General features: G+C 34.2%; 2 protein-coding genes across 3 annotated transcripts; one reads left to right on the forward strand and one right to left on the reverse strand.

Annotated features, from left to right (window-relative positions):
- Positions 1–1781: 1781 nt before the first annotated feature.
- LOC104236100 (uncharacterized) lies at positions 1782–9025 on the reverse strand. Of its 2 annotated transcripts, none has more exons than XM_009789965.2 (11): positions 8913–9025; positions 8747–8832; positions 8272–8377; positions 7227–7325; positions 7070–7135; positions 6415–6531; positions 6021–6095; positions 5086–5188; positions 4853–4900; positions 2445–2566; positions 1782–2356 (listed from the first exon to the last, which is right to left on the reverse strand). In XM_009789965.2, exons 1-11 carry the CDS (start codon positions 8979–8981, stop codon positions 2264–2266), a joined length of 984 nt encoding a protein of 327 aa, XP_009788267.1. In that variant the 5' UTR covers positions 8982–9025; the 3' UTR covers positions 1782–2263. The 2 variants fall into 2 exon arrangements, with proteins under 2 accessions (XP_009788267.1, XP_009788266.1); XM_009789964.2 differs by having other exon boundaries at positions 8272–8380.
- A 5663-nt stretch (positions 9026–14688) lies between these two features.
- LOC104236101 (B-box zinc finger protein 20) lies at positions 14689–17844 on the forward strand. Its single transcript, XM_009789966.2, has 3 exons — positions 14689–15182; positions 16296–16677; positions 17335–17844. The coding sequence occupies exons 1-3, from the start codon at positions 14997–14999 to the stop codon at positions 17340–17342; spliced, it is 576 nt and encodes a 191-aa protein (XP_009788268.1). The 5' UTR covers positions 14689–14996; the 3' UTR covers positions 17343–17844.
- Positions 17845–17955: the final 111 nt, after the last annotated feature.

Consider the following 17955-nt stretch of genomic DNA (forward strand, 5'->3'; position numbering starts at 1 on the left):
CTTACAAGTAATTATAAGAAAAGCAGTTTAGGTGACGTAGCAGTTCTAGGCAATTTGGTCCACCTGTTTTTTTGCTGCATTTTTATTGGTTTACGTTACGTGTCGTTTGCTTGTATCGTGCATTTCTTTTTTCTGATCTTTTTGTTTTTGCAAATTTCTCTGGTTACACCGAAAGTCCGAAACCATAGGATGGAATATCCGGAACGGCACCGTTTTACTCGAGACGTGAAACAAAGGGAAACCATCTTCTGAAGTTTTGGGTTGTGTTGACCCGACCATAATGGAGAAGGAAAAAGAGAGAAAAGAAATGAATTAGGCTTAACTTCTTTTTCCAAGAAATATTTACCCAGTCAGTCAAATTTAATATATTATAGACAGTTACTTTTTTTTATTTTTAGGTTATTAACTTCACTAATTACTTAAGCAAACTCAATAGGAGTTGTAAGTGCAAGAAAATTGCAGTATAGTAATTAAACCAAGAAACTTCTAATTTTGATTGAGACTACAGTATGTTTGGATGTCAAGTAATTAGTGAAGTTATTATAAAAAAAAGGTAGGACAAATGATAAAATATAATTATTAAATAATAAGTAAGGGCATATGAGAAAAAATAACGTAATATATCCATGACACTTTTCATCATTACGTAAATTCTGAAATTATTCGTGAATCTCACTATTCGCTTTTTGCTAATGTCGATCTTGTTGATCAGGTCATAAGACTCGACAAAAAATGGCGTCAGCGCCAGTTTGAGCTTTGATAATTTGCGGAAAGTTTCAATAAATGGTGCAAAGGTTGCTGGAGAAAGAGGTTACTAATCTGATAGAGGCTGGTTTACGTCTTAATCAAGGCTTTAATTAATTTTGCTCTTGATTTCTTGGAGAGCAGGGGATATAAACCAAAGCAACACTCCCTACTTCATGAAGAAAGATGTAATGGCAAAGTGGACTTAGTTAGCTCAATTTGTGGCATGAGCAAGAAAGCAGACAAGAGGAAATTAGAAGAACGGGAATTCTTGAGGCCAATAACTAGTAACTTTTGTATTAACCACATGTAGAATATCTTGTGTAGTCACCAAATCTCTCTTCTATTACAAAGACTGTCCGGTCGTGAAGCTTATTCAGGAGAAGTTTTTTATTTGCATTCACGCCTTTTTGGAAAGACCCATTTACTATCTATTATTTGATTGACTAATCCTGTAGATGAATTGAGAGATATTTGAATCAGAGCTCTAGATTTTTGTTCATCCTTTGCCGTAATAATATCCCGGGGTTGTGATGAATAACTTTACAAGGTAGATGACAAATATGTGATTGCCACTGCTGAACAAGCTCTGGGTGCTTACCTTAAGTGTACCTAGATAACTACAGATAATAATTAAGAAGAATAGTAGCCTGAAAAATAATGCATGCAACCTAATTAATTACACCGATAGCATAAAAATTCTTTACAATGTCAGCATATATAAGTTAAATCCAATTATCCTATGCTTCAGAAATAAAAGGAAATAAGATCCACCTGTAAATACAACCACGACACATGCAAGTTGAGTTTTAAGGCAACAGAGATAGTAACTGCATACATGATACACCCAGGTAAAACAATGTGGAAAGAAGCAGCTATCTCTTACAACTGCGGAGCTGCTCATCTTAGGAAAATACATTTGCAGTCATCAAAAATACTATAGAGAAAGCAGTTTCGTAAATAACTGATCTACTGGTAGCTATATCAAACAGTTCCACAGCATGCAGTTTACTGCAGTGAGGTCACCAGCTCAATCATTAACTATGAAACCAAAACCAATTGATAGATTTCATTAACAGAGGACATGGAGTACAGTTACACCAGTTTACAACCGATTAATGTAGGCGATGCAAACGGCATCCAAGTTAAAATTGCCAAACTGCACTGCCACATTGTGTTATTGCACTCAGAAAAACTTGCGATGCCAGATACTTACAGGTTAGATAATGTACAAGGGACCAAAACTGGAGGCAGGATAACAGAAATTGGATAAAAACTAGACATGCGCGGAGAAAAGAAGAATAGAAACAATGGGACAAAAATGGAAGATGTTAAGCGTGATAGAGACCTCATAACTCAAGGGGATTGACTGTGGATCTCAGATTGCTTCATAAAGATTGCTGCTCAGTAATGCGTGGTAGAGAAAGGACGATATATAAATGAATATCATCATGCTTTTCGTAAAAAGAATGTGGACTTATGGTACCTCCAGGTGTAATTACTAGTTTACTACCAAATCTCAACCTTGGAGTACTTTGATAATCTCCCCGGCTCTTGCCTCAATACCTTTCAGATACTCAATCAGAACTCGCTGCTGGTATGAACCTCCCTCCTGAGAGAGAAAAAGAGAGAGAGGGTAAACCATGTGAGCAATCCTTTGACGAATGCCACAGAGCAAAAATCAACTGTTGCATCCCTACCGTGCGTATCAAAGTCCTTTCCATTCTCTTCTTAATAACAGCATACAATTCCTCAGGTGAAATGTCACCTTTTCCAACAGTCATGCCATCTATCAAGAGCTTGTTCCATTCTTCCTCTGGTGCTGCATCAAAGGGGTAAAAGTGCATTTCGTGAGAGATGAATAAACATTTTAGGCAATTGTAAAGTAAATTCATAAGAAGGTGGAGATCACTTATGGATTGCTCTGCTGGTAAATGGATCCTAGAGAGCGAGTAAAAGCTTCTCACACTCCATAAGGAAAGACAAATCATGTATGTCCAATTCCAATGTTAACTGAGAAACTCATTTCTCTAGAGAGTCTAATTGCTCCTTTGTCCCCAAAAAGATGAATTTTACCCTTATTGAATCTGAAACTACAGGTTACCTTCGTGTGAAGAGTAAGAGCAGTACCTTCTGACGATTAGTCCCCCACCCTCAACAATTGTCTTGCCACATGATGTCAATTACTGTAAAATAAGGACCTTGATACGGTATACCAACTCAAACCTATTACATCACCTGAACTCCCATTAATGAAGACTCAAAAACCTCCACCTTAGGGTATGGTTACTGAGCAGATCATCCATTTCCGTCCTCGAAATAATTTGCTTATTATGCCTCATATGTCATTTTTTTCCTCTTGCTCCGTGTTATTTATGAGGCTTTATCAGTGTCTGAATACACCTTTGATGGCAAACTGGAAAGGGAATCCATGACAACTACTAAAACCTAAATGCCAGAAAACTAACACTTTCTCCTTTAGCGCATAAGCAATGCTAGAATAGTAAATCTTAAAATGACCAGGGATTAAATTTTATGCTGGAAAAGTTGTTCGCTTAACCAATTTTAAGTAACAAAGAGACAAGACAAGAAAGCATCATGAGCATAAAAATATAAGAGACATAACTCCTTCCCTCTCTCCGATTTTAAAGCTACTATAGTAACAATCACCTTTACCCAGTGTTCCAAATTCATGGTGCACACCACTATTTCCTCCTTAATTCAACAATTCAATGGGAGTAAAAAGTTCTGGAGCTGCCGACTCAAACTGGAACACGGGCAAACAGTTCAAGTCTGCTGCTGCAATAGAGTTTACTAATAAATTTGGTCACAGACAGATTTGGCACTTCAGAAAATTTGCAGGGTTCGTGAATTTGGTTCATCAAGCGAAATGGAGGTAAATGGAGATGATATGAAGCTGAATCTGCACTCTGCAGTGGGGTGGTTCCAATGGCGTGGGTGCCAGGACTGTAGACTTGGGTTAGGATCAGCCGACTTTGGTGCTGAGATGGGAAGAGATAATCTTAGAGAAAGACGGCTGTCGCTCTGTGCAATTGATTGGTGAGATTGTGAATTGATGCAAGAGGGAAAGAAGAAAACTTTCATTTTATTACCATTTTAGAATTTAAGAGCCTCATGATATGAATTGCGACATGCATTGCTGCAAGTGCAATACAAGCTCAGCCTCTTAAGACAGTAGACCCAATATTAGGATGAGCTTCAGAAGGTTGGTGGCCATTATCTGATGTGGGATAATCAGAATGACTCCACCACAATAGATAAAACAATTAAAAGGATGAGGCAGAGAGCTAAAAGATCTCAATATACACTGTGGGGCTGTCTGAGGGTGTGTGCAAAATCTAGTTTGACCATTTCCACAGTATATGTGTGCAAAATCCAGTTTATCTTCCATAGACTCTCATCAGTCTTTTTCGCACAACAGATTTATCTAATAGAGAGTGTTTCTCACACGAAACCAGCTGCTCTATGGATGCTTTCCTGTTACAGATAAGAGAGTACTTCTCTATCAAAAGTATATTTCTGATTTTGCAAAAACTTCTACTAAGTGATCAAACGACAACATAGATTAATGTAACCACAAGGGAGAAGAGATTTTACCTATAAGATATACAAATCATTTTCCTACGCTTCAAAATGGTTTACTTGATGCAAGGGTTGCCGAATGATCATGGTGATCATCATCTTGTTTACTTACAATTGTTCACACAATCCCTTTCTTTGCCTTATCCTCAATATTAGGTGTGATTTAAGTCATCCTAGTATTATTGAAAACACAATTAAATTAATATAAGTGTGTTCTCTCTAACAGCTTAAGCTTTTAGATGAGACAACCCCATAATTCATCTAATGTATCAGCACAGACAGAGATCTTGTGTTCAAGTAATCGAGTCTCACTGCCCCACGTTATGAAAAAGAAAAATCCATGCGTTAGTCTCATGAAAAAGTAAGGCTTGCACGTGAGAGAGGAGGTTTCTGAAGACACGTAAACAAATGTAAATGTGTTTCATCATATATGAGGTTGTCTCAAAATTCAAAACATATGAATCCCCTGATGCCAGTTTAAAATAAGCTCGTAATTGAGAAATACCTTTGATAATGGTCTCAAGAAACTGTTCAGCTTTTAACACTTCATTTCCTGCACCAAAAGCAAAGCAAGGATTGGTAACTACAAATTCTTTTTTCAGATTGAACATGCCAGAAAACAAACAGAATAACTCAAACTTTCCAGTTACAAATGATTTATTCTGACGGCCTAGAAAATAAATAAAATTTGTTCATCACTTGTCAATTAACTGAAACAGAGAAAAGCAATAAACAAACCTTTTTTTGCATAACTCCGCTTTGACAGCACTCTGGAAGCATACAATTGCAGAACTTTTTGTAACATAGCTTCTAGTCCTGGCTTATCCCCGTCTTTTTTAGCCTACAGAGGAAAGAGCTCAGTACTATCATCCATTCTCTGTGAAAGAAAGTGCACTATAATGATTGTTCCTCATATAAACAGAGTTTGCTTGTAACTTCAAAACATTGTTTGCCAACTCAAGCGTAAAATCATTTACAGCAAGAACAGATTAATGCAACAAAATAATCTCTCAACTGAATAGGGAGAACAACAGGTTCCAAAACTAAGAAGGGGTGAATTTACTATTAAGGAAGTCGCCAGGGAACACAATAAAATATGAGGAAATGAGTCTGACGAATGAAGCAGTATTAGAAGAGGGAGGTCATGACGGGATAGGGAGACCATTTCTATTTTTAAAACTACCCTTTGTTTAAGTTAAACAAAATCTCACGACGAGTACGCTAACTAGGAACAATATACCCAGATAACATTAGAATCTTCTTAGTTCCTTGTAAAGACATATACCAAAATTGACATATGTTCCATTTATGATTTTTTTGACCATATAAAGTCCTTTTGTTTATCCGGCATGTCTCTTTAGATGCCCCAACAGATTGCTCTCTTTTGCATACAGGAAGATGAAAGAGTGAATTCTGGGGTCCAAGTTAGAATCTTCAAATTTCAGCGGAAGGTTCTCCATGTCAATGGTAATCTGCCTCTCAGAAGAAAGACGAAAACAAAAAATAAAATATGCATTCAACTAAATGATTCCCTGTTGTGGGATTACACTGGGTTTGTTGTTGTTTGTTGTTGCATTCAACTAAATGACAATGCCAGCACACAAAGACCCAGAGTAAACTTACTTAAACCGAAAAAGTGAACTAGGCACTAAAATTAACTCAAACATACTCACTTGCCGCAACTGTGCATTGACTTCTGAGAGGAACCCTTCATCAAGTTGGCCTTCTTGCTCCCTTTGATTTATTTCCTGAATGTTAAAGTAAACTAAAACAGGTATAACACATAGTGATAATGCCCAAGAAAAATCATATAAAAAAGAAAGAAGAATGAAATTCTATATACAATAGATTACATGAACACTCGACAGAACTCTAGCATAGTTTTTTTTTTTTTTTTTGAATAAGTAAGAATTCAAGCATAGTTCCATTACTCAACCTCCTCGTTGCACCCCCTTACTTTTGACTTAGGAGAAGATGATGTTCACTTCAGGTCTTGACCTTGGCATGGAATTTCAAAAGAGTCAACTGTGAAAACTAGTTCAAATAAGACAGGATGAAACAACATACTTTCTCCATAAGACTGAGAGCCTCAGGATCCCTAACAGGCCAAGAAATTTCTTCTACTTCATCAAGCACAGGTTCTAAGATTGCTTTGAGCACGTCAGTAGATGAATCTATCTTTTCCTGCAGGGAGAAAGGAAATGCCATTAGAAACTGGCCGTTGCTCATATGATTTACATAGCTTAAAAGTATTAATGTTGTGGTCACTAGCACCAAGGGAACCTTCTGTGGCAGTGTAAATGAGGGTTGAGAATAGAAAGAGAAAAAAAAGGAGCAGTGTGCTTTCTGTGTGAAGATGTGAGGAACATGAAAGAAGACAAATAATACATCCTACACTCAAATCCTATCATATGGAAGTACTCAAGAAATTTTCTTTTCTTAGCTTTGATATTCATTATTTTTATTTGATCAAGTGGTAAATATAAGGTACGCCTAATGACACTAATAGGGATTTCAAGGGTGGCGTGAATTTTTCCATGAGACTTCACACTAATAGGACAATAGAAAATCCTCGACTATTTCTCCTCATTGTTCATCTCCATCTTTCCAATAACATGTACAGCCCTAATCTGATGATAAAGAGAAGTTACTTATGATCAGATAGGCACCAAAAATACATGCACTTGTTATGCGTAGTTCATAAGGGTGATAGAATATATACTTTTGTCTTGTGAACAAGACGATCTACGATGTTCATTACCGACAACGCCAGATCTTCATAGTCTTTCTGCAAAAGAAAGTCGACAAAGCTTATTCTGGAAGTTGAAAGAGGTTATGAGGCATAAACCACCTGAAAATAATACGAAATGGAACCATGCTTTGTCATCGTCAGATTTGCAGGTGTCTGCTCTAGCTGCAAGTCTTATCCAAAAGCTCTCGTTGAAAGCGAGAACATTCTCCACAACTAGCTGTGGCAGCTGCAACCATAATACAAAGAATCATAAATGAACAATTTCAAAAATCTAGATCAAAGCTGAGATAGAGAAATGGTCCCAACTTGATGACTAGTATAGCAATCTATTTCATAGCTCTTTAAGGGTATCATAGCATGTTCAGATTCACAACAATAGAGAGCTTATCAGGACAATCAAAACTATAATCCAACAAATTGCACTACATGGCAACAAACTAGGCCCACTGTGTTGGAAAAGGAAAGAGAGGGCTTGACCAGAATTCCCAACTAACAGACAGAAGCAAATTAATTGATACAGAAGAACTCGCAGCTACACTAGCAGCCTCATGATTGACAACAACATTGCTATATGCTTTTGAAACTGACAAGACATTGCGTGCAATTGAATGCAGGTAGATGAGGATAAGTGCAAACTAGAAGCTGCTGCAGGCACACAGTAGAATATGCCTATTAGCTATCTTGCCAACTAATCAGTAGTGGACACTGAGAATGCCTTAGGTGAATGCAAATCAGAGGCATATCTAGATAAGAACTAGCACAAAGCAATTATTCTCGTCCTCATCGAGTAATTTGTGGTCTTACTGCTGTGATATATTGCAGGTTTACATCTTTTGGTAGGATTACCTTTCTACTTGTGGTCTTATTAGTTATTACTCTAATGTGAATCACTGGAAACAGAGCAAGCAGGAATGGACCATGGGGAGACCACGGTTTAAATTCCTATGGAGATAAAAGACATTAGGTGCTTTCTTCCCATCTGTTTAAGGCTTTAAGCCTTGGTAGATAGAGTTACCTACTACCTATACAGATGGGGGGTAACACGTAACAGGTGGATTAGTTGAGTTGTATGTAAGTTGCCCAAACACCACGGTTATAAAAAGAAATCGAGAGCAGTTGAAATATGTTTCTGGGACAAAGCCTTTGAAGAAAATGAGAGCAGATCTACTTACTTCGTTATCACTTGCCTCCCTCAATGTATCTATAAGCCTATCCACCTCCACAGTCTTTTTGAAAGATTCCTCAGCATCTTTACTGACTGCACATATCAGTTTTCTCCTGCTTAATATATCCAAACAATTAACTTGATGATCAGTATACATTTCACCTATACAAAACGGAAAAGTATTTGAACTTCACTACATTGTCTTAACAAGTAAATATTTCCTTCAATCTTCATCCTAATAATCCAGAAATATAACCAGCACTGCCCAAAATGAAAATATCTATGTTCCATTCGGAGTTTAAGACATTTATTTTGACTTATATAATAGTAAAGTGATAGTGGAAAATAATACTTACTCCGTATATGTAAATTGAAACGTTAGTTTAATAGAGAAATATCACATCAAAGTTTAAAATGTAACTATTTAAATCAATTTGAATTCTTATACCAAAGGAAGACTAGTGAAAGAAATTTTTGCTAACCTCTTGTTGAATATGAAAGAAATTTGATAATACTTGTGAATGTGAATCCCTGTTTGCCCAATTCTCATTGTTCTATGCAAGTAACACTGCATTTTAAGAAAAAGACAATGAATGACGAAGCAATTAAAAAGGTAAAGATTGAGACCTGAAAATGCGAAGAAAGTACCGGATAGCGCAGTGAATTTGAAGGGAATAATCGAATTGCAACTGGTGTTGTTGATAAAATAGTTGCCATTTTCAAAGCTTTGATTTTTTTGGTAATGGTTTTTACGGTGTTTTAAGGAATGGCGGGAGAGAGGCTGAGAGGGAGACACATAGCCAAATGTTACGATTCTCATCTCGCGTTACCCGGGCCCACGCACCACTCTATTGGGCTGGGCTGCAATGTAATCCCTATCACAGACTAAGTTGACCAATAATGGGGCTTTTAATAAATTAAGCCCATTAGCTTGTATTGGGTGTCAGTTCCAAGTGGAAGAATTAACCCAAATAGCCGTCTACCCTATCGGTGAATGTATAATATATTCATAATTTATATACTACTTATATATAATCAATATATAATTTATGTTTATGACTAAAAAGTATAGTTAATTAATATGGCTATTTGGGTAAAGATCCCATGGGCTTTCAGAATTTCTGAGCCCATATTACTTGGATGAGGTTTGCAATGCTTTGCCAAACCAAGATGATACAAGCAAGGATGAGATGGGGTGGAAAATAAAACATGAAATAGATTTATATAAATCTCAAGCTAGATTCTAAAATAGGATCACACTGAATATACTCCTAATTTCAAAGTTTGCGCAAAGATTTTAACAACTAATATCAAGGTCTAAGGCCATGTTTATTTTTGGAAGATTAAGATCTGAAATACTAGGTAGTTAAGAGTTTTTTTCACAGCATTTGAATGTAATTATTTATTTTTATTTAAATACAAATAAAAAAATTCTTTGATGAAACACACTCTAAAATTAGCGGCAATGCAAAAGAAAAAGCCAAATACGGTTAATAAGCTTAAGATTTGATAATTCACATTCAAATTTCTAGAAGTGCAAACAAAAAAGGTCAAAATATTTTAAGTGCTTATTTTCAATTGCACAATATGGTCCCTTCATGACAATGAGTGTTCTATTTTCCTCGACCTCCATATTTTCTTGATTTAAGAAAATATACAAAAAAAAAAAAAGTAAAAGAAACTAGGAAAGAGATGAGCAAAAACATATGGTTTCAACTTTCTAGTACAATGCATATGGCTCATAGGCATCACTTTTTGATCCTCAAAATCCAGTTCCATGTGAGAAAGCATTAGAAGTTGAAACTTTAAACCATTAAACGACATGTACAATACATAATGTAGTACTATTCATTCTTGAAAAAATGTCATGTGACCGGTAAAGTTGCTGTCATATGATTAGGAAGTCGAGGTTTCGAACCGCGAAAACAGCCTTTTGTATAAATACAGGGTAAGCCCGCGTAAGATAGACCTTTGTGGTCTGGCCTTCCCCGGACCTCGCACATAGCGAAAGCTTAGTGTACCGGACTGCCTTTTTAATAATAATATTTTATGATTTATTTTGTTCCTTATCTTCTCAGTTCTCATCCAATCAATGAGTTTTAACAAGTTGCAAGATCTACCAATTCTTAAATATTCTAGTCTTCCTTCTAAGATGTTCTAAAGATCTCATCCATATCCCAATTCTGAAAAAGTATTGTTTGTCATTTAGTGATCTTTACTCCCACACCAAGTATTTTTTCCTATTATAATAAAAGCACAACTCTCTAGGAGAATATTGAACTTTTCTTTTCCCAACCTTTCCACCCACTTATGTCATGGCCTATAATTGACTGCTATAAATATTTAATAAGCCAAAGCAGTAATGGGGGCTTATTAGGAGTGGTTGTCGGACGGATAATTACGCTTTACGATTTGATTTATCGATTATCAGATTATAAATATAATAATTCGTTAACCATCCAATAGGACAATGGACGGCTTGGTATGGATTAAGAATTAGCGGACGATTATAAGATAATTTATCGACTAAACAAAATAGAATTTTTTTTGAACAATCAATACTAAACGGCCATATTAAGATAACATGTCAGACTAATGTCGTATTCAAATTCAAAAGACTAACTTGTTAATCTAATAGTAGTTTTAAAGGGTCATCTTCCAATCTAGTACATACAAGAACTACTGTAAGGAAGGCTTAACAGATACCAGCAAATCTATGCAAATAATATAGTATATAAAATCCAGATGAGCATCCTAAACATGAAGGAAACTAGCTTCATCCATCCTTTGTTGCAGACTGGATTCAATTGAGAATTAGAAATTAGGGATTTAGCCATTTAGGGTTTTAATAGTGCTTTATATATATGGGGGTAAAAGTATAAATATAAAAATTCTTAATGGGTTAACGGTTTACTCAATAAGAAAATTGAGTAATTCACCTTCAAACCGTTAAGCCGTTAATTATAAAATCTCAATTCATTTACCGTTCATTATCCCGATAATCCGATACCAATAGCCAATAAGTCATTAGTTCAGTTCGTTTAGCAGTTTTGGTTCGGCTTGAACGGCCCTAGGGCTAACCGTATGAACTCTGGAACAACAGGCAAGGTAGAAAAAATATAGTAAGAAATTTTAATTAATTTCGGTCCATTTTAATTGATTTTTTCTTACTGTTTTCACACATACTAAGAAATTCACATTTTAGTATTGATTACCAATGAATTTGACCATATTAATCTTAATTTGTTCATTGGAAATACAACAAATACTCCTAGGCTTTTTACTCCAAGGGCAACTTTGAAAAAAAATGTTAATTTCTTCTTGATAACCGAAAAAAATCAAACACTGTGGACCATAAAAAAAATGCCAAAAATTAACTAAAATGAACTGGAGGGAGTAGGACGAGTCTACACATGATAACATGTTAAAAATAAATAAAAATATTAAACGAGGCAATGCGAGACCAGCGACAGATGTAGTATTCTAGTCAAGTTCAACTGAACCCACAATTTTTCAATGTCTAGGAGTACATAATTATATGTAAAACAATTACTAGAATTACAACAATAGTAATAAATATGAACTCAAAGCTTTAAAATACAATAAGTTCAATATTAAAATCTAAATATTTAACATATAAAATTTAAATTTTGAATCCGGCTCTAAAAGACAGTTACCGCCTTGCCTAACCCGTTTGCCATACCTACAAAGTAGTGTGGGATTACTAATCTCTCTCAGTTTCTATTTTTGCACGAAAAGTAAACAGTTGCCATTTTTGAAAGCTTGAAATGTGAACTTAATAATTTATTTACGGCATTTGACCATGTGTGCTAATGTGCCCCTAAATTCGCCTCTGTAAACTATCTCGTGCTCAAATTTTCTTTGGTCAAATTAATGTCGATCATTAAATTTCAAAAAGCTTGATTTAGTCGTATTGGCACAAAAAGTCGATACAATTGTTAATCTCTCCAATATTTGTCAAACTATTTTTAAGTTTGAATCTTGAATAAAAAAAAGACGAGCCTCCAACGACCAGAAAACCTTCTCTTTTACTTGATGAAAGAGTGAAGTAAACTTGTAAACAGACCCTATATATACTCGTGAAATTAAATAACACTCTTTTTTTCGTAGTAATACTTAGGACCCGTTTGGTCATAGATTTTATCTAAAATAAATTTGGGTTTTATTTGGCAAACATTTGTTTTGCCACAGATTTTGCTTATATTTTGGCAAAATCCCAATTGAACTGGTTTTAGGCCAAAATATTTACAAACACTAATAATATACATGTTTTTTCAAAATAATTTTGGGAAATATGTGTTTGAAAACGTATGTCCAAACATATTTTTATTTTCAAACCAAACTTCACCCAAATTAAAATTTTCAAAATAAATTTGGGAATCTATGGCCAAACGCTAGCTTAAATGCTTTATGTAATTATGCAAATGAAATTTACACGTTAGCAATGTAAAAATAAAGACCAAGAATGGGCAGCGATTGGAAGTTGTAAAATAAACGAGTAAAGTATATATGTTTTGGGTAGCTTTATTGTTTTTAGTTGACGGAAGTTACCTATGGTAAAATTTTACTTGCATCAACTGTATATATTAAATCATATTAATTATGATTAAATTATAAATACATAAATGAATATAGACAATTCTTTTCTGGTTACCATTTCCATAAATGGTCACTTTTCAAGCAGTTGTAGAGTTAAAAAAAATGCTTAAAAATATAGGATCTACCAAAAGATTTGACAAGAGAGCCAGGCTAGCTACAATGCAATAGTAGTTCTTATCCTTAAGCAAATTCCTACGTCATTTATGGTTATATCATCTATATATAGGGGTGAATAGCAAATAAGTGGCTACTTCATCTATTTCTACTTAAAACAGTTGACATTATTAGCATGGGCGGAGCTAAGAGCGCTTCAATGACGGGTTCGATCGAAACCAGTAGTTTTAGTGCAAATCGTATATTTGTCTTAAGTATCTATTGACTAGGTATAAATTTTTAATTAGAATTCAGTAACACAAAAATACTAGAATCTCGAACCTAATGATTTTAAATCTTGACTTCGCATCTTATTATTAAATTTAACTTTAGTAAGAGGATGAATTTAAAAGAATAGGTGTCAAAGCCAACCAATACACCCACCCCTTTTAATTTTGTAAGAAAAAGAAAAGAGAGAAAAACAAAAGTGAAAGCAACCGTATTTGCTTGCCCATAAACTGACATACTTTAGCATTTACACATATTTTGTGTCCCATTTTGCACTTATATTTGGAAATATTTTGGAACAAGTCATATTCCTTTGTTAGATAGATCTACCTTTTACATGTAAATTTCTAATGTCAAAGCTTAACCCTGAGGGGTAGCCGAGATGGTAAAACCACTGAGGACAAAGTCCTCAAGGTCCCAGGTTCGAGCCTTCCCCAGGGCCACTGGAGGCATTGAAAAATGGTTGCGCATCCAGAACCTCGTGGAATAGTCGGGTCCGCATGCGGGCACCGGACACCACAGTTAAAAAAAAATAAAATGTCAAAGCTTAAGAGAGTACCCATCTGGAGCAATAAATGAGATAAAACAACTTTTTCCTACCCCATGCATCAATGCCACTATTTTCACGTATCAAAAAACTGAGTTAAAAGATAAAATAAAGTGATGTTCAGATAAACTCGAGTACATTCTGGCTGATTCACGTGCTCTCTCCGTTTTAAATTAGATGAAATACTTTCTTTTTTAATTTGTTTCAAAATAAATGACACATTTTTAAATTTGGAAATAATTCAACTTTAAACTCTTGATTTTATCCATTATTTTATCCATAATGAAATTTTTTTATAACCACACAAATGTCATGGCTTCACAAAACTTTACCCATTAAGCTTTTAAGATCACAAATTTCAAAAGTCTTCTTCTTTTTCTTAAATTTTGTGTCACGTCAAACTACCTCATCTAAATTAAAACGTAGGGATTAATATTTATTTCCCCCAATAGTACAAGTATCATGTAATTTTCTGCCCCAAAACGTGGAGAACTGAGAAGAAATTATCTCCAATTTTGTCTATGTTAAGATTTGAACTATCATCTTTTTGGACATTTTCCACTTCTTAATTATTATAACATTAATATTTAAATCGGCTTGCATCCATATCATATAATATATACCCAGTAGCTAATATTTTCTCGAGCATATGCACAAGAAAATGTGTATAAAATTTTGTATATAACATATAGAATATATATATATATATTTGACTATTATTTTGTAAGCGGCTATATAATACTTTTTTCCCCAAAAATATCACCTACTAGTAGTTTTTGTTTCTTGTGAAATTTGAACTATCATCTCTTAGAATATTTCCCACTTTATAACCATTAAGAGGTGAGTGCGAAAGCATTTTAAAGTGAATAGAATATAGGCTATAGCGCCCAACTTGTTTCCTTTCTTTTGTCTTTACATTTATTTGGACAGAAGCCATGGCTTCTTTTCCAGAGCTTTCTCTTATTACTCAGTCAGTGAAAGATTTAAAGAGTTTCTGAACTCCTCAGACATTAACTGTGCCTCCAACTCCTTTCTGCCCATAAAACTTTTGTCTCTTTCCCAAATTTACTATTAATCTTCTTACTATATATATATATATATATATATATATATATATATACACGTATATATCTGTTTAAGGGAAACCGTACAAAGAAAACAGAGAAAAAGAAAAAGAAAAAGAAATGAAGATTCAATGTGATGTTTGTGATAAAGAAGAGGCAGCAGTTTATTGTTCAGCAGATGAAGCTACTCTTTGTCAACGTTGTGATTATCAAGTTCACCATGCTAACAAGCTTGCTAGCAAACACCTTCGTTTTTCTTTAATTCATCCTTCTTTCAAAGACTCTCCTCGTTGTGACATCTGTCAGGTACAAAATAATACTCCTTCCGACCTACTTTAATTGATTTTTTTTAGCGTTTTCACACATATTAAAAAATTTACTTTTTAGTAATTAATTAACAATGAAATTACCATATTAACCTTAATTTGTTCATTGGAAATATACGTATTCAAGACTCTTTACTCTAAGGACAACTTTGGAAAAGAGAATAATTCCTTTTTAATATCTGAAAAATCAAATATTGTGGACCACAAAAAAAAGAGGCCAAAAATCAATTAAAATGACCGGAGGGAGTACTAATCTCGACTAACAAAAAATTTCAGGGGTCGTTTGGTTACCAGGATTAGAATTATAGTTTCGAAATAGAATCTGAGATTGTATTTATCTTAGGTTTGGTTATGAGTATTAGTTAATATCGGTACAAATTTTATACTAAGATGGTGCTATTAACTATCTCATATTAAATTTGGGATTATAATACTGGAATTCTTAATTAATCCCTGAATATTCCCGCTTTGCAACCAAACGTAAAATTTCTTACACTCTCATCGTATAGAAGTTAAATTCTTTTCTTATGATTTATAGAGTATGTTTGGATTGACTTATTTTAAGTATTTTTAAGTCATTTTGTAGTATTTGGATAAAGTAAAAAAAATGCTTTTAAGCACTTGTTTTAAGCTAAAATGATAAAAATAAGTCAAAAGCTAGAATTTCTAACTTATGGCTTATGCTTAAAAGTCACTCGAAATAAGCCCATTCAAACCGGCTCATAGTATATGCAATGACATCGCAAACCTTTGTTACACAAAACTAACTAGTAACTTGCCCATTTTCTAGGTTATATAAATCACATTTTTATGAATATGATGACCCAATATAGTAAAAAAAAAAATGTACACGTCAAGTGTATATAAGTTAAAGTCTTTACTAAAGTATTTAACTTCTATATATTAACGCGTAAAGAATTATTAATTTAATATATTTTAAACTGTTATAATAAGTAATTTGTTTATTTTTCTATACAAGTTCCACTTTCTATGAATAATTATCTGTAGTTATCTTTTATGTGATCTTATAGAGTAATTTTTTGTTTTTTGAGTAAAATTATTTTTCTCATTGTATTGGTAATTTGATGATCAGGAGAGACGAGCATTACTCTTTTGCAAAGAAGATAGAGCAATTCTTTGCAAAGAATGCGACTTACATATACACAAAGCAAATGAACATACCAAGAAACACAACAGGTTTCTTCTAACTGGAGTGCAGCTCTCTTCTGCTGTTGCATCTTATAACCAAACTTCATCATCTTCATCCCCTACTGGATCTGCTGCAAGTAATGCTGAAAATTACAAATCTTGTACTAGTAGTTCTGGGATATTGAAGAGTAGTTCGACTGTAGAATCAACACCTAATTTTCAAGAGGGTTCAGTTTCAACTAGTAGTATATCGGAGTATTTGATTGAAACTCTTCCTGGTTGGCATGTTGAAGATTTTCTTGAGTATCCATGTTCTTTTCCCTATGGTAAGTTTTTTTTTGCCAATTACACATTCAGTTCTTTTACGGTTTAACATATATCCACGGACAATAATAACAGAGACACCTTTAAAAAAATAATCTTATATATGTGTTTAAATGTCACTACAAAACAGCTTGAAAGTATTACAAATAAAATAGCCTTAGGACCAACATAGCCCTAGATTCCAACCAGAGGCTGTTTGAGATTTAAACTCTATAGGTTCAGCCTTTAAAGTTTTCACTAATTTAAAGTTATGAGGTCATATTTACTATTTATTATATTTTTAGTAATTTTTTACACCATAAATGTATGCGCCGCATAAAAAGTGATGGGTTCAGTTGAACCTGGTCCCGGAGTCAAAAGACTAGATCTGCCTCCCACTCTAACTCACTTACATGCAAGCTTGCAACAAATTCTGCATGCGCCATTGACATAGAATATAAATAAATTTTGACACATTAGTATGATTTAACCTGTTATATAAGGTAACTTGTTTTATTTTTCAAGTTACTAATTTCATTTATTTTGAATAATTACCTTTAATTATCTTTGAAGTGACCAAATAATTTGCAAAAAATTGTGATGTATTAGTGTATCGAAGTTAAATAAGTTTTCTTATATATGTTCAGAACTTGCAACTAATGATGGTTGTTTGATTGCAGAGTTTTGATCAGATACGGCCTGCTGTTTAGTTTATTTCCACTACAAAAAGTGGAGGTAGCTCAACATCAAATTCAGCCTCTAGAATATAGTGTGTTGAAAGCAAGCAGGAACACAAATGGAGTTCTGTTCCTTAGATCAACCCTCCAATCTGCCAACTAAGATTGACTTAGTAATATTAAAGGGCATAAATCTTTGGAGATACAAGAAAACATAGCGGTACAAGCAATCTGACCTTTTCTTTTGGTTGCTAATTTTGATCAGTTGGTTTTTGGACATGTTATAAGCAAAAACCCAACTGTTTTTGCAAGTCAAATCACTTCGACTTGTTAGAATCTGTCAGTCAGACTTGGAATGGGTTTTCAAACCAGATCTGGGGCAATCTTTTTTCTTTTTTTTTCTTTTTTTTTTTTAAATGAGCCAATCTTTTTGTAATGCTAGTGGGAGGGTCTTGTGCCTCTTACCCAATACCCGCTATAATTATTGAATATGGAGATCGTATTTATTTCTCATATTTATGGCCAAATCAATTTGTTAAGGGAGATTGATGCAAAGTTTATTGGCTTTCTTTTTGATTCTGAAATAAGCTCAGCAGCCAGCGTCCTCACAATCTTGCAGGACGA

The sequence above is a fragment of the Nicotiana sylvestris genome, chromosome 1 (genome assembly GCF_000393655.2).
Source record: "Nicotiana sylvestris chromosome 1, ASM39365v2, whole genome shotgun sequence".
In the NCBI taxonomy this organism is placed as follows: Eukaryota; Viridiplantae; Streptophyta; class Magnoliopsida; order Solanales; family Solanaceae; genus Nicotiana; species Nicotiana sylvestris.

What these genes read in the sequence shown, in the direction of transcription:
- LOC104236100 (XM_009789964.2), bottom strand. Translation starts at nt 8,981, where the DNA reads ATGGCAACTATTTTATCAACAACACCAGTTGCAATTCGATTATTCCCT. An exon ending in CAAATTCACTGCGCTATCCG is followed by an intron (nt 8,833 to 8,912) that starts GTACTTTCTTCG and finishes CTTAAAATGCAG; the next exon opens with TGTTACTTGCATAGAACAAT. An exon ending in TCAATGCACAGTTGCGGCAA is followed by an intron (nt 5,189 to 6,020) that starts GTGAGTATGTTT and finishes TTTCCTCTGTAG; the next exon opens with GCTAAAAAAGACGGGGATAA.
- LOC104236101 (XM_009789966.2), top strand. Translation starts at nt 14,997, where the DNA reads ATGAAGATTCAATGTGATGTTTGTGATAAAGAAGAGGCAGCAGTTTAT. An exon ending in CTCGTTGTGACATCTGTCAG is followed by an intron (nt 15,183 to 16,295) that starts GTACAAAATAAT and finishes TTTGATGATCAG; the next exon opens with GAGAGACGAGCATTACTCTT.